Here is a 27,274-nt window from a genome sequence, read left to right as displayed (position 1 = left end):
ATTAGTCATAAAGCAGGTTTCCACTGCAGGAGCGAGTCATAATCGAGGCCTATGGACAAATCGCCACAGGCTCAGCACTGTTTTTTATTTTTTTAATTTCCAACCTACCTGCTGGACAGGCTGTTGGATGTAGGCGTGCTGCTGGAGGAGCGGCTGGTTCAGTGTGGACCCGGGGAAAGCAGAGGGGCCTGGGGTGCTGCTGTGATACGTGTGGTTTGGGCCCGGGGTCGGGAGCGGGACGTGCTGACCTGGCAGCATCCCTGGGTGTCCTCCTGATGGCCCTGCCACCATATAGCCAGCCAGCTGCTGCGGAGGCGCTCCCTGCAGTAGCATGGTGGAGGGGTGGTGGTGGTGGTGGTATATGTTGGGATAGTGGCGGGCGTCCTGGGCTGAAGCGCCGGTGTCGCTGTGCTGCTGCTGCGGTGCCAGAGTCATGTGACCGAACTGGGTGTTCAGGGTGTCAGGCTGGAGAAGAGACAGGCTTGTTAACGCAATGCTGTTACAGTGTTAAAGTCACATTCCACTCAAAAATATGTTTAGATTCTTTTTCCTACAGTGTAAACTTCAACACTCATCTCCTGGAAGTTTCTCTGAGCTCATTGAAAAGCCAAATTTAAGGGGCGGGCCTACAAGCATGATTTCTGACATCACAACTAGTTTGGAGCCAATCCTGGTCCAGTATTCAGCTTGCACAAGTGTGATGTGGAAACTTGAAGCCTCCAGCGCACACACACTGAGAATTGACTTTTCAGTAAAGTAGGAGACATTTTGTGTCCCACTGATAAACCTCTGAGATTAAATGTATTTGCATATTTATAGATTCTGGAAGTTTTAATGAGGGAGAAGAAGCAGATGTCATTTTAAAGATTTTAACAAGATAATTGAACTTTTTTTTCTCCTGTGGAACAAACCGATCAGACGCAGCGTATTTTATATAGGTCTTAAAACGTGTCTGGAGGAGATCTTTAAATATTTAACAGGAACTAAATGAAATGCGGCAGCGGATATAAACAGACATAAACATGCAGCACAAGGGCACTCACAATCAGAACCTTGCTCACAAACACTTTAATCCTTCAGAATATGGATCCATATGGCCTGACCACCGGGGACAAGTCAGCTGATTTCTAAGATAAGCGCTAAATCAAAAGCGCTTGTTAAATCGACTTCCACTTCAAGGCTTTGGAGTCTAAATCGGACCCAGGTCTGCGGAGACTAGCAGTCTAAAGTGAACTATTTATCCAGATCACCGCCAGCATGCCAGTCCGGGTCAATTCTGACATGTTGTTGGAAAAGTAGTGTTTTTAGTCATGGATTATTCAGTGCTAACATCTGGTGATGAATTAAATATTAATGGAACTTTCCACAGGCATAATTAGTCACAGAGGCATGTCTTTCACTAAAACCAGGTCAGAAATGAGGTTAACTGAATGCCCACATGATCTATATATGTGGGTAATGGCCCCTGCTGGATTTAGATACACCAAAAAGAAAAAAGGCTAAATGAATACTTAATTGAGGGGATAATAAGACTGTTTTAAGTTTTCAAGGTGAAATATAATCATATTTTCTATAGACCAAGACTAATGTGGATGAATCTAAAAACCTCATGTAGCAAACCACACATCAACTAGAATGGCATTTGTGTAGCTAGATTTTAAAGACCATTACTTCAGGAGCTGAGTTAAAGGCACACCGATAGACTGTGATGAAGACCTGGGTCAAATTAGAACTCACAGTATTTTAGCCTCGACTCAAGCCGAGGAGATTTTATTCTTTTTTTTTTTTTTACTTTCTGGACTTCTGTGTGGAGAGTTTCATTTATTAATTTAATGGCTGACAGAAAAGTCCGTACGTAAACTCTTAATGAGCCGGCTCTGACAGGAGATGGAGCGGAGGAAGGATAATACAAAAAAATGGAAGAAAAGGAAGAAGTTCTGTACCACAGTGTACTGTTGGTTATGACAGACGGGCAGGAACTGAGAAGGAGGAAGAGGAGGAGGAGGAAGAGGATAAGAGACCGTTGGGTGGTGGACAGGCTCAGAGGACGGCTGGAGAGGAGGACAGATCGGCTGAGGAGGGGAAAGGAAGAGGGGATGGACAGAAGGACAAGAGATGAGACTGGGTGAAAGATAGTAAAACGGTGGGAGCTTCAAAAGTACTGTTCGCTAAGCCCCATCTCCACTTTAGCTACTGTTGCTACCCTGGCAGATTAACCAATCAAAACCCTTGGTCATTTTTAAAATAATTAGTCCTTGATTTTAACTAGAAGTTGACAAAAGCAGCTTCTCAACTTTAGCTGACAACTACTGATTTTGCTAACAGATTTTATTAGCTGCAGCAAGCTAGTTAATTAAGCTAACATTAATTCCAGTTAACTTAAGTTGGTTGAATGCATTGTCTCTGGCTAACTTTTTTAATGTTTCCAGCTGACTGGTTTTAAAGTAAAAACTCCATAAAAGGCTATTAAATATGCACTTAATGGCTACATACATTAAAGCTAAAGCTACATATCTCATGCAAAATTCAGCATCCCCACCAGCTGATAAATTAAGTAGAGGACAGACATAAAGACACAGCATTGTTCTTCTCTTTTGTGTCAAGTATAATGAAGAGAAATAAGATAAGTATATTCCATTCTAATATAACTTGTTTGGCTGCTTAGATTAGACAGCTGGATAAGCAACACTGAGGTTATATTTATCTTTAACGTTTGTATTCTGAAACAGTAGGTTTCCTTTTTAATGTTAGATGAGAACATGCTTTTAGAATGAAGACTAACTAGCATGTTTGGTAAATGTCTCAGGTAACACTGGCTGTGGCTGCTGAAGTCTAAACTTCCCCAAAATCCAGTAGAACAGGACAGGGGTACTAACCTTAGCCTCAAGTCTGACAACATTCAGGACCAGATTCCACACAGCAGAGAATCACTACACAGTGGATGCTAGAAGTTTTATTTATATAACTAGTATGACGTACTCTTTGCAATCATAAGTAATGCTGGGTTAGCTTACTACTATAAAAACCCTCCAAGATTTAATGAGATTATGAATTATTGTGGCAAAAAATACTTGATTTTGCAGCAGTTTTGTCATAAACTGTCATAAAATTTGCAATGTGCTATTATTGTGTTAAAACCATTTTTATGTTTGAGGTTGATCACAACCGTAAAAATTGCAATTGACTGTAGGCACTAAACTGGTTAGCTGGACATGCTAACCCTAACCTTAACGTTAGAGCAGACAAACACACTATTTAATCCATTCTTCACTGTTATGCTTGTGTTTTGGGTTTTGGAAGAACAGCATCCTCTAAGCTATTTAAATGCACATGATCTGTGTTACTGCAGCACCATGCACAACACTTCAAAATGTTGAGAAATCCAAAAACCTAGATGATTGTTATGCTATGATTGGTAACTGCTGTTTGGGGGAGGGGTTTAGTGAACGGTGCTCCTGCCATCCTACTATGAGCTCCCATGTCAACACTACAAGTTAGTAAGGTTTGAAAGAGTTAGCTTGTACATGAATTCAATCTGAATGAGGAAAAAAAAGAAAAAAATTAGACCCCTGCAGAAAAATGTAGTCCCGTCTACTGACCTGGGAGTGGAGATGATTGGTTGGCTGTTGCTGGCCTGCGGCAGGGATTGGCTGCTGTGGGGTTTTCCCCTGATTTGGGCTCCTGCCAGCAGCGGGGGCAATGCTGGCCGGGTTATACACTACAGCGCTGCCATCGGGATGGATGAAAGGCTTTCCTGTCAAATTAAATTCATATGAGAACCAACAAAAAAAAACAAAAAAAAACACCACAGTGATGCGAAACGTTCACACACACAAATCTATTCAGCATCATACAAAAGGAAGCGCACTTGAATAATGCGCCGTGGTGACAGTGAAGGACACGCCCAAACATGGAACATGAGAGGAGAGTCAACAGGAATTAACAACCTTGGCAGCGCTTGGAGTTCAGTTCGCAGCCCAAAAGTGCACAACTGTGTCTGTTAGGCCCCATGATGAATATTTACAGATTTCTCCCATCTGTTCAATGCATTTTGATCAGCGTGCTTTGTTCAGACTACTAATTTGACAGACTAACCGAGTGAAGCTCATGCCAATCTGTAATTTCTGTCACCGAGTCATGAATATTCATTAAGCGGTGCAGAAAATTACAAGTGAGGAACATTTATTTTGGGAAAAATTTACTTTGATTTAATGCCGCAGATTTAGATTGGATCAGCACCCTCGAGAAAGACATCTTTTTTTTTTTTTTAAGTTGCTGATTTTTTGATTTAGTGGAACATATAATCACGAGCCTATTAATAATTTAAACATCTTCCATGAGAAACCTCAGTATCAGACTCTGGCCGTGAGGAGGAACTGGTCACCAACCTGTGTGTGGGTTGACCAGTACGCTGCCAGGTGGTATCCCTGAGGCTTCCAGCGACAGCACGTAATAGTTTGTTGAGTCTGTGGCTGGCGGCAGCTGCGAAGGGATGCTCTTGATCATCTCCGGGTGTCCCGAGCCTCTCGTGTCGGCAGCCGGGTGGATTAAAGACGCGCCGGGCATGTTGGAGCGGGCAGAGTTGGAAACCGGTAGAGGCAGCTGGGGACGGGATAGCGAGCTGGACGAAGAGCCGACGCTACTGCACGATTCGGAACCTAAGGACGGGGGAAAACGGGAAAAAACCCCCCGAAAGAGTCAGGAGTTAAACGTCTTCCAACATGTCCCAGAATGACTCTGACAGGAGCAGCATTAACTTGTTGCTCTGAGCTCGTTGCTTCTTCACGTGGGTGGAAGAGACGATGGTGATAATGAAGCAGGGGGAGAACATTTACAGTCGTGCCTCTCGCTAATAATGCTGCGTCTCTCGAGGCTGCGCTGCATTCTGCTCTTTTGAAGAGAACTGTTGATGGAAAAATTGGTATCTGTGCGCCGTCTGTGATCGATTACTCCCCGTGTAATTACAGAATGTCGAGCAAAATAAGTCAAGAGGCTTCCTTAAAAAAAAAGAGAGCCTTTTGTTTTTGGGGAGGAGGGACTGGCATCATGATGTTGCGTTTAAGCATGGGAACAAAGATGTTTTTTCTTTTCTTCCTCTGAAGTATTCAGATAATTAAGTAAGAGCATTACAAGTTTAAATCTTACTTAAGTTAACATACAGCAAATATAACAGTGCTCATTATGGAGCAGTGACCCCTCTCTGTTTTTAATTCATTATTAACAGCTGCTATTGGTATTTATAGAGTAAAGTATCTGGTTTAAAGGCACTTGATTGAAAGGAAATTGAAATACTTTAGCCAAAAACTGGATGATAATGTTGAAACTATTAAAGAAAAAAAAGAAGTCTGGAAATAATAGACTTCAATTTCAGATGATTGAGATGAATTCAGCCTCTATTATATATAAGCTGCTATTTTCCTGTGGAGGTGATGTGCAGCCTTGTTGGAATAGAAGGTTATTGAAGGGCTGAGGAGAGAGGGGTAAATGCACCTCAACTCATTCTCTGAAAATACCAAGCGAGGGGCGGCGTGGCACCTCGTTAACAACTTTAAGAAATAAAATAAAATTGCTCAGGTTGCTACCTTGGAGAGAAACTTTTTAAAAAATGCCAGATGGAAATGATGGCGGGGAACAAAAAATAAAAAAATAAAAAAGAGAGAGCAAAAAGGGCCCAACTGAGGAGTTCTACACAGATAAAGACAAAAGCTTGCCGTGGAAAGAACACGTCTCATCTAATCTCAACCAATCAACTAACAAATGGATCTAATTGTGGAGTAAGCACCTGCAGTTTTGGGAGCAGCTCTGACTTCATCTCGACACTTCCTGGCGCTTACACTTATACATTATGCAGTAACTCCTCACTGCTAGGTTTTACACCACACTCTAAGAGCCTCCTCCATTGCTGTGTTGCTGTATGGTAATTAGTTTTGACAGCTGTCCGGCTGTAGGGTGGCACGCAGACTTTATTGACTGCGGCAGGACGACAAACACTTGTTTTGATAAGACCTCGGGTGCTCTGAGCGCCGGAGGACTTCGCTTGAAGCTCGTCTATTTTTGTTATCGTTCGCCCAGAGTACCGTCTAATTAGTGAATGTTTCCTCTTTGCGCTGTGGCAGGAGGGTCTCGGTCTCCTCTCTCTTGTTTTGAGTGACTGAATTAATGAAGTTTACCTGTACATTAGGGACAATGTAATCTGCATCATTTCAAAGCCGTCAATACACTAGAATTTGATAAAACATGATGATGATGGTTTCTCCACGGAAAAACAATTCATTAAAAGTTTGGAGATGGCAGAGTATTGACTGCTACACCTCTAAAGTGCAAGTACATGCAGTTTTTTGTTTTTTTTTGTATTTCACATTGCTCTAGTGAGTGTACCATGTGAGCCAATTAGTGTCTACGTTTGCAAGAGGTGTTTCATTCAGTTGTCCCCTTGCGGGTCTCTCTTGCCTGTTTTGGAAAGCCTCCCGGTGCTCTTGCTGCTGGCCGTGCTGTCCCCTCGGACCAGGCCGGGGGAGATGCCGCTGAAGCTGCTGGCCTTGGTGATGGCGGGCCGTGGGGCGAGCCGGTTGGAACTGTCCGAGCTGTCGGTGCTGCTCCAGGGCCGGGGCTCGCCGTGCCGCGGCTCGGTCTCAGAGCTGCTCTGCCTGCTGGCGCCTGACCGGCTGGCCCGCAACCTGATCGGGAAGAGAGAGTCTCCTGTTAGACTTTACTGTCAGTCCATGTCTCCAAGGATACTGTTTAAGCTTACGCAATCATTTTGAATGTATTTGTTTTAAAATGTATAAAAAGTCTTGACTCGAGCTCTGCAACGTGAACACTGTGTCTGCAGGTTACAAAAGCAATTCTTCACTAATTAAAAAGGTTGATCGCTCTCTGTTGCAGCACAAATACACATGAAAAAGTGTGTGTGGGATGAAACATGCATAAAACTGAACTAGATATTATGATATTAATGCCTATTAAAAATGACCTGTTCTCATCTCATAATGCCAAATTTGCCAAGTAAATGTTCATAAATTCTTAAAACTTGGTCAATGTAGAGTCTAAATTTCATTCAGCTGTTGTTGATTTATCCTCAGTGAGACTGCCTCTTGTCCCACAAAACATCACCGCCATGTATTCTTCTATGCTTGATCAAAAACAGATGACATTAAAAAAAAATGGTTTCATGGTTTAACTGGCAAGCTTTGGTCCAAGAAAAGGCTGGTCTACATGAAGAAGCCTGTGCAGAAAATCCTATTTAATAGGAGCTTTCTCGAGCAGCAAAAACAAATCCTCAGATCAGCACTCCTGTTCCTGCGCGAGCCGATTAAGACAGACGGCGATTCAAAGATTTTTTTTTTCTCCTTTCTTTTTTTTTTTTCTGCCTGCAGGTTCAGCCTCTGACAAAAAAAAAAAAAAAGCTGGATGATGTGTGACGGGGGTGGACCCACCTGAACATTTGCCGCCTCTGTTGGGTGCTCATGCATGCGTCTTCATCCTGAGTGCTGAAGGGAGGAGAGGAGAGGAGGTATTACAAAAGCAGCCGCTGACAAAATGAGATATCCACCATTTTAAAAAACATGACAGAGCTGACTCTAATTGTTACTCTGACAGCCAAACTATAAAAGTGACTGAACGCCATTGAAAGCAGCAGCTACCTGAAGTGCTTAAGTTACATTTTAAAAAGGATGAATCGGCTGTACTTGGGCCAATTAAGTGAGAATTTATCATTAACAATAGATATAGCTGTTTGTAAGAAAATGATGACTCAATGAGAGGTGACGCAAAGTCATTTTACTACTTACCTTCTATCTAGTATGAAGTGTTCTCCCTGTCAGTGAAAAGGAAAGTTCCAGTCAATTCAAAGAACACGTCATATCTATGTTTATTTTTCTATGTGATAAAAACCCCTCTTGAATTGGACTGAATTATGAATCAATTTGTCATCTTAATCTATCTTAATAAATCTGACATGCAACTCTAGTAATAAATCTGACTTCTCCACAAAGATCTTTACAGACCCCCATCTATAAATTCATAAATCCAGCAGTGGTAATTGGTAGCAAAAAAAAAAAACCTACTGAATTTGCACATGAATAGAAATAACACAAAGATTTGTGCAACATGCCCCCCCACTCCCTCCCATTCCCTTCCTCCCCCACCCCCGCCTACACAAACAGCTCTCACATCATGTGCAAATATCCTTTCTCTGGCGCGCTGGTACTCCTCCTCCCTCTCCTCCATCGATTTGCTCCTCCTGTCAGCTTTCAAACGCATTCGAATCTGGCAAGGACGCACACACACAAACACACACAGAGAGAAACACGCTTCTTTAGCAGCTATGTCAGGGACGCCAGATTGTCCCACTCTTACCAACATGTCAAAAATGAAAGTGACAGCTTGGTTGGGGGAAAGGGAAAAAAAAGAAAGAAAGAAAAAAAAAACAAAAAAAAAAAACACCTACCGTGCTGTCTTCACGATCAAAGCTGGAGTTGTCTCGTTTGAGAATGTAGCGTTTCTGAAAATCGTCCGCCCTGTCATCCTTGATGTGCTCTGAGAATTTCTGATCGGGTCTGTCGGTGGTGGGGAATTTACGAGAGTTTTTAGTGGCAGCTTAATTTCAGCCAGATGCTGACAGCAACATATGCTAACCAACAACCAGAGCAGGAAACCGACTTATCTGTCCATTGATTGCAACGGCTTATGCTTGCAGAAAATTCACCTGCTACTGCCTCCAATTAAATGGCAAAGTAATAGTATTGTATATCTGTCTAATAATAGTATCATTTTGTTCTACGTTTGAATTTAAAGGAGTAAAAGATCAGGAAGAGAAGCTCACATTCTAGTGTTGGTGGTTTTGTTGATCACCACTGACTTTCCACTGGGGTCCACATTGTGGTCCATACCAAAATAGGCTGCTACTCGGTGTAACAGCATCCTGTGGTAGGACGTCATGGGTGGGAACTTCCTCTTTTGGCTTCTAGAGAGAGGAGCAACAGAAATGTGTGTTAATGATTTGACAGCTCAATCTTTACCTTCTTTTATATAGTTTACTTGAGTGGACTTTAAAGTAGGTCTTCAATAACTCTGGATCAATACGACTATGAATTTGAAGACCAAAGCCAATGGGAAGTTAAGAGACTCTCCCCTTTTGAAAATGACGCAATACATCCCAACAGGGCTCCAAACCCTAGAGAACAGAAGCAACTGGGACCATGAACAGCTGTTTGTCTTAATTGTCCGACATCAAGCACAGCCCATCTGAAAGTGTAAAGATCCTTCTGTGCTGGGGTTCTAGAGAGCTCCGTTATCTTCAAGACAACTTTAGTAGGAATCTTTTAATTTGATGGACAGGTTTGTAGGTTCTCCTTCACACTGTAGCAGCTGGGTTGACTAATTAATGTATCCTCCTCTGGTTTAATGTAGAGCAGGTGCTTGATAATATGTTGAATGAAAATATCTCACTCGTTATTGCTGATGAAGTCCAAGATGTCCTGTTCCAACTTCAGTAGCATGATTCGATCCCTAAAAACAGGAAATAAAGATTGTTATTGAGACATGTCAAACACTTTGAAATTGGGTTCAATCAATAATATCATAAGAAAGATTGCCAATGTTCACATAGCATTTACAACAACCCTAGAAGGCCAGAAAGTAGCACAGAGAAATGATTGGATCTCTGGTTCTATGAGCTTGCTGATTTAGTGACTATTCGCAGAGCAAGTTAGCAAACTACTGTAGCTAGTGAGCTAATGCTAAAACGTTAGCATACAGGAAACTGTCTATTACCTACACAGAAAGGTGGAAATCATATTAACTCCTTTATTATGTCCTTGCCTTGCTTGTTTTGCATAATACAAGTAAAATATTCAGAAAGGTTTATTCACAGTGTAAAAAGTGAGAAGAGACATGTTTTTTTTTGGCTAATATCTAGGAAACAGAATCACAATTTAGGATATGATGGTATAAATTCCTGTGTCAAAGTTAACCAAAGTTAAGATGAACATCCAGGGAAAGTGAATCCATTAGTTTTAATTTTGCCATATTAACTGCTGATGTGAGTTGGCCATTAAGTTCAATAGATGTCAAAAAGGTGTGAGAGATGAATATACCTGGGGTTGCCCTTCAGTGTGTTGACCAGGAATTCATGGAGATCTATGCCAGTTGAGTCTGTGTAGTCTTGACTGGAATCTAACCGAGAGAGACATAAATCTTGTTTAAGAGTGGTAACCTTTGGAGTTAAGACATCACAGATTTTATTAAGAAAAACAGATGTGCAAAGATTCAATACCTAAATGTTCACTACGCATTAAGCTCAAAAATACCATGAGCTTACCTGCATGCATTTCCTCAATATAACTATCTTTCTATGGATGACAAGAAACTTGAAATGTTCCGCCTCGTTAACTCCCCAAATTAATGATGAACAGTTAATGAAACTCCTTTGTGAATATTGATATGCAAATTCATCAGCTTGTCATTCAACCTGTCTGAAAGGAGAATGGCTGCATGTATGAAAAGAGAAACTTAACCGAGGGTCACATCGTATTTGGTTGTTATTGGTGTGATGAACATGAAAGGAATCTGGCAGCTTGAGAGCGCAGCAGGAAAATGCTGCCAGCTAAACTGTTTAAAATATGTAAAAGTGGTAAAAACCCCCCAAAAAATAAAAATAAAAACCACATGTTCTTTAGCAATAAAAAACAAAACAAAAAAAAAACAAGGATACGACCCATCAGTGGGAGTCTGGGGATGCCAGAGCTCGTTCCCCTCGGTGAGTGTCTGGTTTCTATAATTGGACCTTGCCTCATCAGTCGTGTTGCTCCACAGAGGGAACTAGACACCTTTATATGCCTGTGGGAATCTGTATAATTGCTTCACACCTTGAGCTTGTCGCAATTAACTGAATCACGCCAATTATCGGCCCATAATGAGATATCATTTAAAATTGAGAAGTGCTTTTGGACAAACTGGAGGGCACTGAGCTTGGAAAAAAAAAAACTGAAGAGAGAAAAAAAAAAATGTTTAGGATCGGATGTTCGTGTTCGTGACATGGTAAAGGATATAATTATTAGAAGGCTGTAATTTGGCTGAGTGACATGAATTGTGTGATAAGTATCATTAAGGCATTTGGCTTCATTTCAATGACGCCTTCAGTGTCACCAATACTCACCAAAATGATATTAGAAGCAATCTATTTTCTACAGGTGCACACGGTCTCCTTTATATGGATTTCAATTTTCAGATTGAGGGGGTGAGGGGCGCATGCATCTTTCAAGTAATTTTTTTTTTTGAGTGGGGAGGGGGGTGTTAAGCTATGTTTATAAATGAGGCCTCAGGTGTTTATGATGTAAAGAGAGCTGAGGTGTTAATGGAAATATTTCAGCTCCTGTGACTGCGATGGCAAATCTGTTTGATGTTCATGAAAGTTTCTACCCTTAAATCTAACCAAACTCTACTATAAGTATTTAGATATATATTTAACAGAGCTCTCACTGTCCCACATAAGGGTGCAAATGTGTTAAAATACCTAAATATAATAAAAATAGACGCCTAACAAACAAATAAAATCTATATTGAGCTCTTCGCCGTGGGTTTAATTGCCTTTTCTCACCTCTGGAAAGCATTTTTCTCTGCGTTTTCTCGGGTTTGTCCACCTTGTCGGAGCTGTCCTCTTTCTCAGCCTGGTCCTGTGCCGCTCGTTCTTCCTTTTCGAAGGGCTGCAGAAGGAATCCATCCTGTTCACGGAGCAAAAAAAAAAAAAAGTATAAAACAGGCTGATGGATAGGGATAGAAGAGGTATACATTTGAAATCCTTCTGGCTGATGTCACTAAAAAAAAAATAGAGGTGTGTGTGTGTTTGGCATTTTGGGAGACTAAGATGCCACACACGAGTCAAATGCAATCGGGCTTAATGTCAGCATTTTACAGGAGCGTCAAATTCTAAATGTGACCCGGGTCTGCTCTGACTGATGAGCAGACACGAGGCATTAATTTAGATAGGAGGCATTAAATATGAAGCTTTTAATTCTCTGTGATCTTGCCTGAGGTTCTAGGTTAATTAGAGAATAGCGCGGGCAAATAGGCCACCGTAAGACACTTAATAAACTCTCCTGGTTTATCATGCAAACCTGTTTCCTTGCCAGTAATAATGCGCCTGCGTCCATGAATTCCAAAAGCGCTGTGGCAATTAATCTGCTTGATTAGCTTGTTTTTTTATTAAAACCACCTGAATAAAACATGACACCCCCCACCACCCCCGCCCCAAAAAATGAAACAACACAGCATATTTTCATTCTTTAAAATTCAACAGAATGGAGGAGTTGAGTAGTAATCCTTCTCCAACTGTAAAAAAAAAAAAAAAAATTGAAAATGACAGTGCTGCAGTCTGGTGTGGATGTTTTGTGAGATGTATTAAAAATGGCCTTGGTTTACCCCAGTTGTGCTCTTCCTCACCACACACAGACACACACACAAATACACACACACACACACAGACTCACACACTCGGAGCAATATCTGATTTGCTTTTCAGGCAATTCTACAAAGGCTGAAAAGGAAAGGCTGAATAGAGGAGAGGGGTTGCCAGTTCACCGTAAGTGGATTAAACACAACTCTGGAAAGCTAACATCAGAGAGTCTGTGAGTGTGAGTGTGTGTATGTGTGTGTGTAAGAGAGAGAGAAATGAATGAATGAACTGAGCGAGAGAAGACTGACCTAATGGTGGGAGAGCAGCTCATAACCACACAAAAAGGTCACTGGTTTGATCCCCCTCTAACAGCTGCGGAGCAAGATAATGAGACGCTTCGTTCTTCTTCTTTTTTTTTTTTTTTTTAAAGACGCGCAGAATATATGTGAAAATGTAATATGCTAATGAGAGCCGCCACTGACTAATTGCCTGAGCCAGAGCCGAGAAACAGAGAGAGAGAGAGAGAGGGAGAGGGCGAGAAAGTGAAAACGATTTCGAGTGACAGCGGCGGGTTTGTGTGTGCGTGTCAAAGCAAAAGGATTTTTTTTTTCTCCTTTTCTTTTTCTTCTTTCCTGGCAATAAGCGGCGATGTTTGCTGCTTTAAAGCCACCGTCGGCAATCGTCGCGTGGAAGCCGCCCCGGTTGATGTGCAGCTGTTGCGGAGCCGCCTCATTTGTTTCCTGACATCCATTTACCTCGAGATAAAGGAAAAACAGCGGGAAAATGATGGTCTTCTGAATATGTAATGAACGTGCTGTCAGTCTAAAAACAAAAAAACAAGTACAGTGTGCATTCAGAGGCCTCCTGACTATCGACCATTGATTGGAATTGACAGCCAGGATGTGTATTTTTTTTTGTTTGTCTCCAAGATGCGGAGACAGTTTGGACGCAGCCTATAGATCCATATGGCCTTTTGTTCTATCTCACAAACTGACAGTGGAGACAATGATGTCACACGGTGAATAACGGTGAATTTCATAATCGGGAAGTTTGAATGGGAATCTGTGATCTTACAGCTGAATGTGAAATCCACTAATGTGTCCCCCCCCAACCCTCCTCCCCTCCTCCTCCTCCTCTTCTTCCTTTATTGCTTTACTTCGCCCCTCTAGGTTAGTTTGCCGCAGAGCTCTGTTGAGAGGAGCCTCGACTCCGGGCCCCAATAACAGTAGCAGAGGGGGGTAGGAGGGGGTGGGGGGGTGTGGGGTATCAGGAGTATTCAATTAGAGCGCTCAGCGGCTCTCTGTAGCTGACGTGTGGAAATTGTAATTTCCTCGACATGATTGATGGCGGTAATACACGACGTTGTGTGAGTGCAGACGATGCGAGACTGTTGTGGGAATAACACCGCCCTCTGGTTATGGGGCTCGGTGCTGACTGGCTGAAATGCCCTGAACAGACACACCTGTGTGGATAAAAATGTGTGTGCGTGCGCGTGTGTGTGTGTGTGTGGAAACTTGCCAGCAGCTGTGCAGAGTGGCATGTAATGGAGAAAGTTTGATTGGAGTGGGGCTTTGCCTTGAGATACAGCGTTTAAAAAATTTTTAAAAAAAAGTTCATTTAAAGAAGTAACCGCACTTTCCTGTTTTTGATGATGGTGTGATGTTTTCATTGGGGTGATTAATCATGGCTGTCAGATGAAGGCCGCTAATCAAGCATCAAGAGGTCTAAGTGGCTCGATTGTGATGAGCATGAGAAGCAGATCCTGGGTCAGTTGGTGCTTTAACGCCACACATGTGGGCTTGTAAAGTCAAAAAACTAGGCTACGTCAAGACTGATGAGATGACTGAGATGAGTTCTGCATGTGATAAAACACTCGGGGAGTTTTTTTTGTTGGTTTTTTTGTTGGTTTTTTACCTGAGGTGCTGCTGAAGGCTCAGGAGAGGGGCAAGGAAAGGACTCTTCACACACCGCCAGGCTCCGCACGAGCTTTAGCTTGGTGTTGGACTAGGAGGAGGTGGAAGGGGTGGGGGGGGGAGTGGGGGAGGAGTGCAGGTAGGGTGGGCACAGTTAAAAACCATGCACACACATACACACACACACTCACAACTGCATCAATAATGATCACGCCACAGTGACAAGCCAAAGGAAAAAACAAACAAATTTAAAAAAAAACAACACAAGCCAGCGAGCACAATCAATACTTCACAATTCAGCTGACAAATCTTTACCCGAGTGACTGAGCGTGATTGTTTCTCACATAACTTGATCAGAACAGTCTACAGTAAAAAAATGAGTTAGTATCATGACACACACCCGAGCCTTATCGTGTTTTTTTAAAAACTTTTTCCCACATCGACAGCAATGCAGCAAGCACAAAGAAAATATCCGTTTCAAACTTCAAGCGCACTTTTCACACCGTATCCTCCATTATCATTCAAAGAACGGCATCGCAGTTATTTTAAAGCATCTGCCGCCGTTAAGACTGTGTAGAATATGTAAGGATGACAAACACAAGGTGCATCGTCCGAGTCAATCCAAGCAAAACAATCCACACGTGAGACAGGTTGGAGCATCCTTGCTTGCACAACATGCCAGTCGAGCATACCGTACCTTAGAGTACTTCACAGGCTGTCCATTTGTAGGTAGGTAGAGGAGTGAGAGGGGGGAAGGGGAGGGGGGGGTGCAGGGAAAAGTGCACAGGAAAAAAAAAAATCAAATAAAACCACAGAATTTTTGGGTAGGAAAAGAGGACTGTTACTTCTTTTGGAGACGTTTGAATTAAATATGACTGGCCTACATTTTGTGCATGCGTGTGCTAGCTCTGCAAAAGAGCTCGGGCAACACACAAAACATTTTCATACAAAAGACACACACACAGACAAACTCCCATAATGCCTTTTTTCTCTCACTCAATGATAAGACAAAATGTAGCGTCACTGAAGTGCGAGAAATGAAAATAAAAATTCCCTTTGCGGCGTGAAACCTCAAGTTGAACATTCACCGTTTCCTGGGAGCGTGAATTAATTTTTTTTTTTTTTGGAGAGCATATGTTACCAAAGCGGTCGCACTGTAGGGCACCACATACACACGCACTCAAACACATCGGAGGAAAACAAAAGCCAGACATTTGGCTGCGAGGGGATTCGGGTCAGTTTTTATGTGTTGCTCCCAGCTCCATTTAGCTGTCATGTGAATCAGACCCAGGCGCTGGAGGTGAGATGCAGAGAGAGACCAGCCGCCCGACAGTGTGTGAGACAGCTCGGTGCCACTGTGCTTCACGCACTGGTGGCTGTGTGTGCGTGTGTGTGTGTGTGCATGTGTACGTATAAACAGAAGGTCTCTCAGTAGCGCACAGAGAGGAGCGGAGGAGGAGGAGGGGGGGGACCTGGCAGGAGCCATTTCAGTCTAAATTGTAACAGAGCCCAGTCCTCTGCTTCCTAATCCCAACATGCATCCACACACACACACACACACACACACACACACAGCTCTGTCCTTCCCACCTGTCCTCTAAAAATCAAAAGGACAACCCCTCCCCTCTCTCATTGAGCTCGAGGGCCAAATAGCATCTATAAAAAAAAATTGAAATGGGAACGCTGTTCGACCATCTCCCATGCCTGTGACCTGCTGCCCCCCCTCCCTCTTTCTATATCAGGTAATATGGATGTGAAGGAGAGGGTAGGTGGGTGAAGGTGGAGGGGGGTGGGGGGGTGGGTAGGTAAGAGAGGTGGGACTGTGAGCGCACCGCTACACCGGCTAATTGAGCGGCGAGGGGGCCAGTGGGGACTGAACAATGCCGGGGCAGGAGATAAAGGAATGGGAAAAAAAAAAAGAGGAGAGGAGGATGGAGAGGCGGGGGGGTGGTACAGAAAGGGAAAGGGCTGAAGTCAGCAGAAGTAGGGCGGCCACCTGTCCTGCCGCAGCAGAGGACGGAGCTGGAGGCAGATGGCGGCAAAGTCACCCAGTCTTCCTCCCCTCCCTCCTTTCCCTGTCGGAATGCTTTTCAGTCACCCCTCTCCTCCTCACTCCCACCCCCCCCCCCCCCCCCTCCTTATTTCTCATCCACACATCTCCAACCTGCTCTATTTCTCCCACAATGAACTTTTCAGGCGTTTAACCGATGCCCTTACACGGAGCGCCGGAATGAGCTTCGCCTCGTCTGCTGCTGAAAATTACGAGCGGAAAGGTCAGGGGCTTTGGTGCCGTCAGCATATCTTGACATGTCCTGCGACCACAGAGTAATTATGCCACAGTAGAGGCTGCTCCATTGTGGCAAAAATCATAGGAACAATTATTTCGGTCGATACTGAAATCAGGATCATTTATTCAACTTTTAAAAATGAGATAAATAGATAAATACAAAACTAAATTAGATCGAGATAATTGAGATCTTATTACTGTAGCGTTGTTAAGCTGCATGTTGTGTGATCAATACTAAAATGATCATTCATCATGGTACTATGAGAAGCGAGAGGTTTGATATTATCCTGCAGTGTGTTTTACATGCACTTGACGAGGCGGGTTACAGTCGATATTCTCCAGAAAGCAGATTTCTTAACTGTCATGTGAAGGAGAAACCTGTTTACTCCCTGGAGAACACCAATTCCTCTGGCGTGTATACGTGTAACCAGCTTACTAATCAGCTTTTTACAGATGAGTATGTGCACGACAAGTGACTGCAGACACAGAAAGTGAGGCGCCAGGCAGTTGAATGAAGAGAGATTATTACATGGAAATAAGTGTACTCGTACCTAAAATAATAGCATCCAGTGTCTGACTGAAACTAAATGAAAGCAGCCTGGGGAATTCTAAATAAGTCAGTTTCCGCTGCTGATTATTTGACTGGTTTCTTTTTTGGTTGTTTTTTTTTTTTTTAAAGGCAGACGCATTCGTAATAGGATGCGGCACAATGATCATATTATCTTGATTATGTTGTTTTCACAAATCGATGGAAGGCATAATCGTAATTGAAAATAAAATTGGATTAATCGGCCAATCCTGTGCCAGGATGAGTTTTAGGAGAAGGAACAGAATGAGAGGTAAGAGCTAGATACTTCCTATACTTAGAGAGGTCAGGAAAAACTTCAGAGGAGGTAGTGGTATGCAAAGTCAATTTAAGGTGAGAGATGGAGGGAAACAGACGCTATTCTGTTTTAGCTGGTAAAAACTGAGACTAAGAGCAGTCTGCTTCGGTTGAATAAGAGAAGTCAGGGATGAAATCTTTAAATCTTTTCTATCTAAATATTATAAAAGCTTGATTGGTTTAAATGTTCTATTGTAGTGTAAGTGTAGTTCAAATGTGTGTTATAATAGTTCTACATTTTGGGAGACACATCTGTCTGCTGTCATGTAGAGTGTTAATACCACTTACATGTTCATGTGCTAAATACTAAGCAACAGCCAGAACCTGATTAGCTTAGCTTAGCATAAAGACCGGAGGCAGGGAGAAAACGATATATAGCTCTAGGGGGTCTTGTGCTCATCATGTGGTTGCCAAGGAACCTGCACAAACTGTATAATATTACTGAGTCCAGTACATGACCCTCTGTAAAACCATAACTTAATGTTTTAACACTTGGGCTGACTATAGCTTCACAATTAGTGTATGTCAATCTTATCATCTAGCTAATGTTTAAGAGTGTTTCCTAAACTGTCTAAATATTCCTTTAAGAGACATAACTCTCAGTTGAGATAAAAATCAGCAAACTGACTCTGACTGATAATGTCAGCCACACAATATCTAAATAAAGTCTTCCAACATTAGTCATCATTAGCTACTGGTCATACCAGACCAAGTAAGGCTGCAGCAGAAAACCCCCCGAGTGTACTGACTCAAGAAAGGATGTGTTTCACCGCTTATGATTTCAGCTTTTCACTTGGAAGAAGATGATGTATTTCTCCTTTCAAAAAATGTGATAGTGTAGCTTTAAATTCCTATATTCTCTGTCTGTTCTGTACACATGCAGCTTTAAGTATTTACCTGCATCATTTCAGATGACAGGTGGCAAGTGTAGTCAACAGCTACTTATTTCCATCATGTGTACTCAATTTTAGCGCCTGATCTCATGGAGTTTTTTAAGTTGAGTACAATTATTTAAGTAACAGAACAGATGCTCATTGTTCAGATGCCTGTTTTCTCCCCTCATCCTTCTATACCGTGTCTCTCATGTTCTTTTACCTTCCTCCTCTCCTTGATCCCTCCCTTCTTACAACCACTCAACCCATCTCTCCCTTCCTCCTCCTCCTTTCCCTGCAGCTCCCCCATGCTGGTGTCATTCTGTTCCTCAGGGTAACATAGACACAGGAAGTTGGTAGATAAGCCAGGATTTGAGCTCCAGATTATCTGCCTGCCTGACTGCCTCGCTCTCCCTGCCTGCTACCACAAGGCCAGATTGGCCTGAATCCTATTTTTAGGCTGCAGCCAAAGAGACAATCCTGTTCCTTTCCTGGATTTTGTTTCCTTGGCCGTGTTTGTAGAGAGATTTTAATATCCTTTCGCCGGTTTTGATTTTTTTTTTTTTGTTGGAGTGTGAACCAGTTGGCGCCGGTTTTACTTTAAAAGACAAATTAACAAGTGCAAATTTTTCACACAGTCCCAAAGCACATTTGTTGCAATGACACGGAGACCTAATTAATTAGCGGTTTATTTGAAAGTGATCTCAGTTGCCCTAAATCCCCAGTAGATCCACTGCTTTAAACTCCCCCATAGAGGATACATGAGATTTACTAGTTTCTACGACCAAATTATCTTTACCACGCTCTCGGGTTCCTCAGCTGTCGGGTAGACGTTCAACTCGGACCGATCTGGGTGCCGTGGCGAGGCAGACTCGAGCCTCGCATTATTATTATTTCAGTTTGGGCAGATTATACTTTACAGGAATAATTTAGCTTGCTGAAGCAGCGGGGAGGAGAGGGAAGATCATCTTGAATGCCGCAGGTGACAGCAGTTCCCTCACGGCAGTTTGGGGTTTGACGTTGACTCTTGCTGAATTTTCATGGAGAGCTGAAAATGTTTGGTGAGGTGTCAAGTGTCCTCGACTCGCTCCGGTCAGGCTGCTGACATCCCTGGCCTCCCCTGATTAGAGGTTTCGGAGTAGTGGGGTTGAGGAAACTGACACTTCCTTTCACTAAAGTGCTCAATCATTCAATATATACAATAGCAGTCAGTGGTATATGTGAGAAGAGGGGGGGGGGCTGAGCGTAACCAAAATGCTAAATTGTTCTTCGTGTACATTTATCTTGTCTCCTAAGTTAAACTCCAACCTTGGAAAACATGTTCAACCGTAAATCTCTTTGGGTAGAGGGAGATGTCTCAGTTCTTTACCTGTACGTCCCTCTTATTGTTGCTGCTGTGTTCGTCCCTGCTGCTCTGGCTCTGGCTCTGGTCGGAAACCTCAGACTTGGTGGCGTTGTCATTCGGAGACGGTACCGTGTCGGCGGCCTCGGGAACCTTCATCGTTTCAGTGTCGACGGAATCGGACATTCTCATTGCAAAGTCTTACTGGGAGATGCTGGCAAATACAGACAACCTGAAAGACAGATGTACATCCGTAAGGGACATTTTCTAGGAATTAAGAGTAAAGATTGTGGTGGGTCACAGAAAAAAGGTTTAAACAATCATATTCTTTGTTAGGAAAAAAGTCTGTGTTGCTTTGGTTGCATTTTGGGACGAGATGGTACACAGGTGGAAGTTCTTCATCATTATAAAGTACTTTAAGTTTCAAAGCATACAAGAGCAAGAACACACCAAAACGCAACTGTGAGATGAGCAGATGATAAGTAGTTTCTTCCTGTTCTCCCTTTTTTTTTAAACAGCATATGCCGATGTGTGTGAATGCATTAATACCAACGCAATGATACACACTCTCTAATTGGAGCAGATTTATTATTTCAGAAATAACATTTCACAAGCAATTCACTTTGTAAATCTACATTCTTCAATTATCTACATTAAAGAAAGATATAGGATCAATGAAAGAGTAGTTTCTGTTAGTATAGTGTAAATAAAACAGTAATAATGATCAGAATCTGGGGTTTGTCCAGTGGTTGCACAGGCCTTCAGTCATCGTCTTCATTCGTCTCTTCCTCTAGACTGTGAGAATAATGACAAAGTTTAGATTGATTGTCTTGATCTTATCTAATCACAACTATGCATTTATTTGGAAAATGCAAACAGCAGGGGTACAATAATGCAATCATCAATAAATGTAATAACACTGGCCTACATTATTGGAAAAAATAAGCATAATCAGGGGCGGCAGTGGCTCAGGATGTAGAGCGGGTCTTCCACTAATTGGAAGATCAGCAGTTTGATTCCTGGCTTCTCCAGTCTGCATGTGGAAGTGTCCTTGGGCAAGATACTGAACCCCAAATTGCTCCCGAAGGTTGTGCCATTAGTGTGTGAGAGTGAGTGTGTGTGTGAGAGAGAGAGAGTATTAAAACTCCTGACGAGCAGGTTGGCACCTTGCATGGCAGCTTCTGTCTTCAGTCTATGAACATGTGTGTGAACCAAAAGACTAGAAAGGGCTCTTATATAAACCCACCCCAATTACCATTTACCACTATACAATAATGCAATGTATATATGTGGTGTATTACAATGGCATTGAGGTAAGAAGTAAAACAAAAGAATAGTAAATAAATAAGATATACCAGCTATGTGTCTATAAAGTAATAAATAAAACTTACTTGTTCACTGGATCATTAGATCAGGCCCCCAGCTAAACACCTGCTCCTCATATGTGGTGGAGTCCACAGCTTTGTTTGAGGAATGCTTAGTGAGGACTGCTCATTTTGTTCCAGTTTTTCTTGAAGGCATTGTTTTGAAAGAGAAAGCTACCATACTGCAGATCTCTCCCAGCCAGGTCTGAGTCAAAATGGTGGTGATGGTAACAGAAATGGAGATTTTTTAAATCTTGTATTGTGCCCGACTTCAGTAGATCGTAACATCTTGGGTGTGGAGTTCATCTGCAAACGTTCCGGGTTCAAGATGAGACCACACTTTTCGATGGATGTCAAAAATCCAAAATGTGCCGATTAAGTATTTTGCCTGCCCTTGTTCTGCGTTGTAACACATATCGTAAAATGGCGAAGACTTCTGAATATATGAATATGTTACAAAAGGTCCATAAGGAGTTGCATTTTCCTTATACATTTTTCAAAAATTGTGAATCACCACAATGAGAGGCGGTTGAACAAACAGTCATACATGTGCACAAGAAGGCTGATGGGTCCAGTAATATGAGATTAGCTGAGGACAGACACACAGAGTAACGCACACACACACACACACACGAGCAAAGCATGATCCGGTCCAGCTTTATGCCTGGCGGATATAATAACCGATTCGCCCCATATGTAGAGCACAATACACAAAGACCTATGTTGACAGTAAGGGTGGTTACATTGGTAAAACACAGGTCTAAGTAATAACATTAGCCACAGTGCCATGTGGAATGAAGCTATTGTTAATGTTATTAGTTACACCTGTGTTTGACCACTCAAAATGTCGGCCGTGAGAGAGGTCTTTGAAGCAGCGAACAGAGGAACAGAGGAGAGAGGGCCAGCCTGCGGTCATCAGTCACTACTGTCTGTCTGTGCCGTCTCACAGCTCTGCAGCTGCTCTGCGAGAGACACAAAGGACGTGATTGGACAAGACACAGCAGGACACTTTGGTCCTGTGAGCGGCTTTAGATTACATTGTCTTGTCAGTCTTCACTTGAGTCCGCCATAATAAAACTTTGACATTGATGTTTCAGGCTGCAACTCGTTAAAGGATATGTTAATTTTTTTTGTGAATGCTTTTGTCCTATTTTTTACAGTGTAAATGCTTTGAGACCTGTAGTGAGCCTATAAGAAGTGAATATAGAGTTTAATTTGAATTCTGATGGTCACTACAGATATTAAACAAACGCAACAACTCTACATACTCTACAACATTTTAGGTTACCTATTAAAAAAACTGATGACATCAGAAAAGTGTTTTTTTTAAGCAAACTTCTACAAAAGATATATTATGATGTTGTGTATTTAATTGATTAATGTCCTTTTAATGAGTTTTCTTATTTAATGTCTGTGTGCTGCTATCTAAAAACATGAATAACCAGTCTACAGTGTATAAAAAGGGAAATCCCTGGTGCGTTCCAGAGAAGACAGGGTTCTGGTTCAAGCATTGTGCCGAAAAGATGGGGTCATTTTGTGATGATGTCAGCTTTACTTAAAAACAACAAAAGATCTTCAAACTGCTGATAATCTGAGAACATTATGTGCTTTGCACCTCAGGTCCATCGTAGGAAATATCTGTGTAATGCCATGACCTCCGCGTGTTGAAGTCACGGTGCGAGTTCATCCTGCTGATATGCCCTAATTATGCAGCCGGGCCCCATGCAGCGAAACACACACAGACGCGCACATGCGTCCGCAAAGAAAGGGAGGGCAGACATCTGGTACATGAGAGCTATGATTAATAGGTTAATTAGAAATGGGCTCATCAAATTCACTTTGCACATCAAAAACTGGATCCACACATGACAGCACTTACGGTGCCCTGCGCCCGAGTGTGTACGTGACTGGCTGCGTGTGTGTTCCAGCCTTTCAGCCTTTCAGCGGAGGGCCCTCCATCTATTTGGCCGGGCTGTGATGAGAGCTATTTTCCTATCTGATCGCAGAGCGGCAAAGCGGCCGACTGAAACTTGATTGTTTATCTCCCGTCCCTAAAGAGCTGAGGCAGCAAGCGAGTGAACGCCGCTCCTCTTTAAAAAAAAAAAAAAAAAGGTGGCATCCAATTCCTCTATGTCAGAGTAATTGACTTCTAGTGAAGTCCGCTCGCTCTCCTGAGCTCCTCTGCCTGGCAAATGTGCTGCTAACCCGATGCTGCGCGGGCCGGCTAAGAGGTTAGCTAAGATTTCTGCTGGGCGCCCGAGAGTCAAATGTTGAATTTCAATGACCTGTCAGAGGTTTGACAAAAGCAACCGCCGGCTGCTGCTTTACATTATTTTTACATTCTGAAGGAAAACAGCTTAATACTCCAGAGTGCCGTGCACGCCTTTGAATATTTAGTCTGTTGCTGACATTTTGATGAGTGAAGTCTCTCGAGTCCCCCCTGTTGAAGATTTGCAATATTGGACAGATACTTTCAAGAGCTGGAGCTTGTGACGGATAGCTATTTTGTCCCTCATCGTATCATTCATTCTTCCAAACACATTTCATCATGGAGGACGGGACTGTGCTGGGCTAAATTTGGTTTTCAGACTTTGATGCATTTGAATCTCGCCGTCTCATCTCTAGCGGCTGAGGTAATTGCGCTCTGTGCCTGTTTAGACTCCCCGATGTTTCTCCTGCACAACTTATATGGATCATCATTTGATTCTTAGCGTTGCATTAAGGGAGCGTCTGGGAATTTAAGGAGCGGCAAATTGGTCTCTTCTGAGTGAGCCTGAAAACGGACATCACCATATTTTTTCACATACGCAATTATGGCCTCCCTAATATTGCAGTGTCATATTATGGATAATCCACTCAATGTAATGACAGCTATTTGCCATCGTCAGTAGGTGCTGCTGTGCTGTGGCAGTGGGGAAAACTTCTGACTCAATGCACAATCAATCATACACGCTGCAGAGAAATGTGCTTTTAAGTGGATGAACTTCTGCTTTTTTAGCTGCACCGCAGGTTAACTTCACTTGATTTCATGTATTCAATATTCATCATTCAGTTTGAGAGTGAGGTCAACATGGAAAGTTTTGCTTCTTAAGATTCAATTAACATGAGTAAAAGTGAAAAAAGTGAGATTCTATTTGCTTTACTGTGTAGTATCTATTGAAGAAAACAACCAGTTTGCACTTAATGTTTCAACACTAGTCCTGTGACTCTTCTTCCTGTTGTGGTTCATGTGTTGATGTAAGTGTGAAAGTTACTCAGAGAAAGGAGATAAAACACTCTTTTCTTCAGGTATACAATATTTTGGATGGACTTGACTGGGTTAGTATTTTACAGAGAACATTTTATAATTAGTGAGGTTTAAAAGCTTATTTTTAAGAATAAAAGGTCCAAATGCACTGAATAAATCTGATGTGCATGTTTTAAAGTATCTATGGTTTTAGATGATTGAACATGCATGAAAAGTCTTAGCTGGAGCATCAATCTGCCTTTACGCCTCTACTTAAACCTTGTTTTATATTTTGGAGCGTCAAATTAGGACGCAGAGACCAAAGCTGTTTTTTCTACAGCCAGCAGTCGTGTGAGGAAAGGGAGAAATAAATTGTTATATTTCTGATTGATTCATGACATTTATGGTCCAAAGTGACAATAAACCATCTGACACTCAACACATGATTTTTAAGGTGCAAACACACATTTCTCCTTACATTTGATGCAGCTGGAACATTAAACACAGAGAACAGAAGGACTCATCTGTGTTAGTGCTGTGCTGTTGACATTTTTAATCTGATGCCTGCAGTGCACCATGGGTGTCATTTATCCCTTTGAGAGCCTTAAGGTGAAGGTATATGCTTTAGTGTTGTACTACAGGTAACTGTGTGTGTGTGTGTGTGTGTGGTATTATCTGAACTGTTGTATGTTTCTGACATTGAAATGCACATTTTAATCATATTGGATATTTGGATACAAGAGAGAATCAAACACTATTGACTTTAATTGTGATTGTAATGTAGTGCACAATGTCTGCTATATTATACATGACTTCCATATCTATATTCTTCATGTCTTCCTACTTTGTTAATAGTTTAAAAAGAAGGTGAACAGTCTCAGAGTTGGACTAAAAAACACCATGTAACACAATGACTGTCTGAGATATATTTCTGTTGGGTTGACCAATATTTCACCATCATTATCTTCATCTCATGACCAAATTCTCATACTGACATCATGATTCACAGCTTCCATTACTAAATGTGACCAAAATCCATCACACTTACCTTTTTAATCATGATTTTTAATGTTTTATAGTAACAAATCAACAGAGATATTAACACATTCCCTGACTGACTGTTCTTGTTGACTACTGCTACTACTACGACTACTACGACTACTACTACTAATAATAATAATAATAATAATAAACAGGACACATACTTGTTGCGTAGCCAGTGGTGGTTGTGGCGAAGGAGGATGCTGCCAGTGAAGTCGATGAGGCCGAGCCTACGGATGCCATCTGAGACTTCTTTGCCCATGTCTGCTTCAGCTGCTCTGAACAGGGGCCTCCGACACCCTCATGACCCCTGCTGACCTGCCGTCGAGAGAGGCACAGGGGTTAGCACCTTGGTGTTAGGGTTCAGGGCGAGGATGGAAATAAGAGCCTTTTGCCGCCTCTAGTGTATCGGAGAGCACTTCTAGCTTAACCTGACGGACCGTTTTAACGACAATGTGGAGTTACGTTGCGATTTTTTGACTGAAATTGAAATTGCGATATGGTCTCTCTTATTTAAAATGACACAAATTTCACCATGAACAAATATTACGCCTCCTGAAATATGAAAATTGGAGAATGAAGAAAGTGTTCAGCCCTACTTAAAGAGGATCTACAGTACCTCGCTGTTTGGGTGTCTGCTTCAGTGAGTGTGTATATGTGTGTGTGTGTGTGTGTGCGTGTGTGTGTGTGTGTGTGTGTGTGTGTGTGTGAAGGAGGATTAAAAATGGATAATGGTGAGTGAATAAATATTAAATGAATACTTTTTATTAATCCCTTTTAATGGGAAAAATGTGTATAAGTTGTGTGTATTTTTCAAGGAACGACAAACGTCACAAAAAAAAAAAAAGGTGGTTAATTTAAAAAAAAAGTGTCTGGTAGAAGTTTAGAATCCAGCAGCCCAAAAAGTTCATTTCCAACACTGGCCGAGAGAGGTCAGAGGTTAGAGCAGGGGCAGGGGACAGGCAGGGTGCGCTGACACCGGGGGTCACGCTGACTGACAGCACTCGGGATGTCAGCAACTCTGGAATATTTGTGTGTGTGGTAAAAAAAAAAAAAAAGTGTGTATTTCCGGGGGCCTGTGCGTGCCTGCGCGCCATAAATAATGGATGAGAGCAGAGATGGGAGAGTGGGGCGGTAGGCAACGGGAGAAGGCACCCCTGCCAACCTCGTAAAAACCAGACATTAGGAATTCAGAGAGCGGGCAGGAGTGCGGGCTGTTGGGGGGGGGGGGGGTGAGGAGATAGCGTTTCTCAGCTGAAAATCCTCTGCACATTTGGTGGCACATTTTATATGGTATAGTGTAGAAATTCAAACTATGGGGTGACGCTGGTCGGGCCCGGGCAGAGACATCTGAAGACGCAGAGAAACAACAGAGCTGCAAAATATTGACACGATGTAAGAAAAAGCGGGAAATGTTCTACTCTACACGTCTGTTATAATGCTGCATCATCAGCCTCTGTCCATTATGAAAATGTGTCATTAGGCTTCCACTTTATTTGGCTCTAAATGCTCATAGCTTCCAAATGAGGCAGATAAATGTCACATGACTGATTTTCTCTCACAGTGATGTATATAAACGACCCCTAACCATCGTCTCCCAGCATCTCTCTCAGTCTCAGCCCCCCCTCTCATCTCTGTGTCAGTGAGCGGGCAGAGAGCCACGCTGACTCTGGCGCCCAACAGTGCCAAGGCTTGTGCTGCTGCTCCCAACATGGTCCTGGTGCGACCCCCTCCTCCTCCTCCTCCTCCCCACCTCCTTCTCCGTGCCAGCCCCAAAAAAGGTCAAGTGGAATCCCTGCTCTCGCTCTATAATCTTTCTTCTCCCGACACCTCAGGGTGCAAACAGATGATGATGATGATGATGATGATGATGGGCGGGAGCAGCATGCCTCGTAGAACCAGGAATATTTAATGAGTGACCTGAACATTGATTAAGACTCCACAGCTGCTTC

General features: G+C 42.5%; 1 protein-coding gene across 2 annotated transcripts in view; it reads right to left on the bottom strand.

The window, feature by feature from the left end:
- Positions 1 to 27,274, bottom strand: part of LOC128354156 (R3H domain-containing protein 1) — a 49,680-nt gene that overhangs the window by 15,469 nt on the left and 6,937 nt on the right. Inside the window, exons 2-15 of one of the 2 annotated variants that reach the window (XM_053314418.1) lie at positions 25,487 to 25,640; positions 19,719 to 19,923; positions 11,600 to 11,723; positions 10,098 to 10,176; positions 9,451 to 9,510; positions 8,825 to 8,965; positions 8,450 to 8,558; positions 8,173 to 8,268; positions 7,791 to 7,816; positions 7,437 to 7,490; positions 6,451 to 6,677; positions 4,389 to 4,658; positions 3,600 to 3,754; positions 109 to 465 (exon numbers count right to left, since the gene is read on the bottom strand). In XM_053314418.1, coding sequence (XP_053170393.1) covers positions 109 to 465; positions 3,600 to 3,754; positions 4,389 to 4,658; positions 6,451 to 6,677; positions 7,437 to 7,490; positions 7,791 to 7,816; positions 8,173 to 8,268; positions 8,450 to 8,558; positions 8,825 to 8,965; positions 9,451 to 9,510; positions 10,098 to 10,176; positions 11,600 to 11,723; positions 19,719 to 19,883 — 1,863 coding nt within the window. In that variant the 5' untranslated portion in view covers positions 19,884 to 19,923; positions 25,487 to 25,640. The remainder of the gene's footprint in view (positions 1 to 108; positions 466 to 3,599; positions 3,755 to 4,388; positions 4,659 to 6,450; positions 6,678 to 7,436; positions 7,491 to 7,790; positions 7,817 to 8,172; positions 8,269 to 8,449; positions 8,559 to 8,824; positions 8,966 to 9,450; positions 9,511 to 10,097; positions 10,177 to 11,599; positions 11,724 to 19,718; positions 19,924 to 25,486; positions 25,641 to 27,274) is intronic. The other variant, XM_053314419.1, reaches the window with a different exon arrangement.

Source organism: Scomber japonicus, chromosome 24 (assembly GCF_027409825.1).
Source record: "Scomber japonicus isolate fScoJap1 chromosome 24, fScoJap1.pri, whole genome shotgun sequence".
Taxonomy (NCBI): domain Eukaryota; kingdom Metazoa; phylum Chordata; class Actinopteri; order Scombriformes; family Scombridae; genus Scomber; species Scomber japonicus.
Note: the sequence above shows the minus strand (reverse complement) of the source record. Positions and strands in the feature narration are given on the sequence as shown.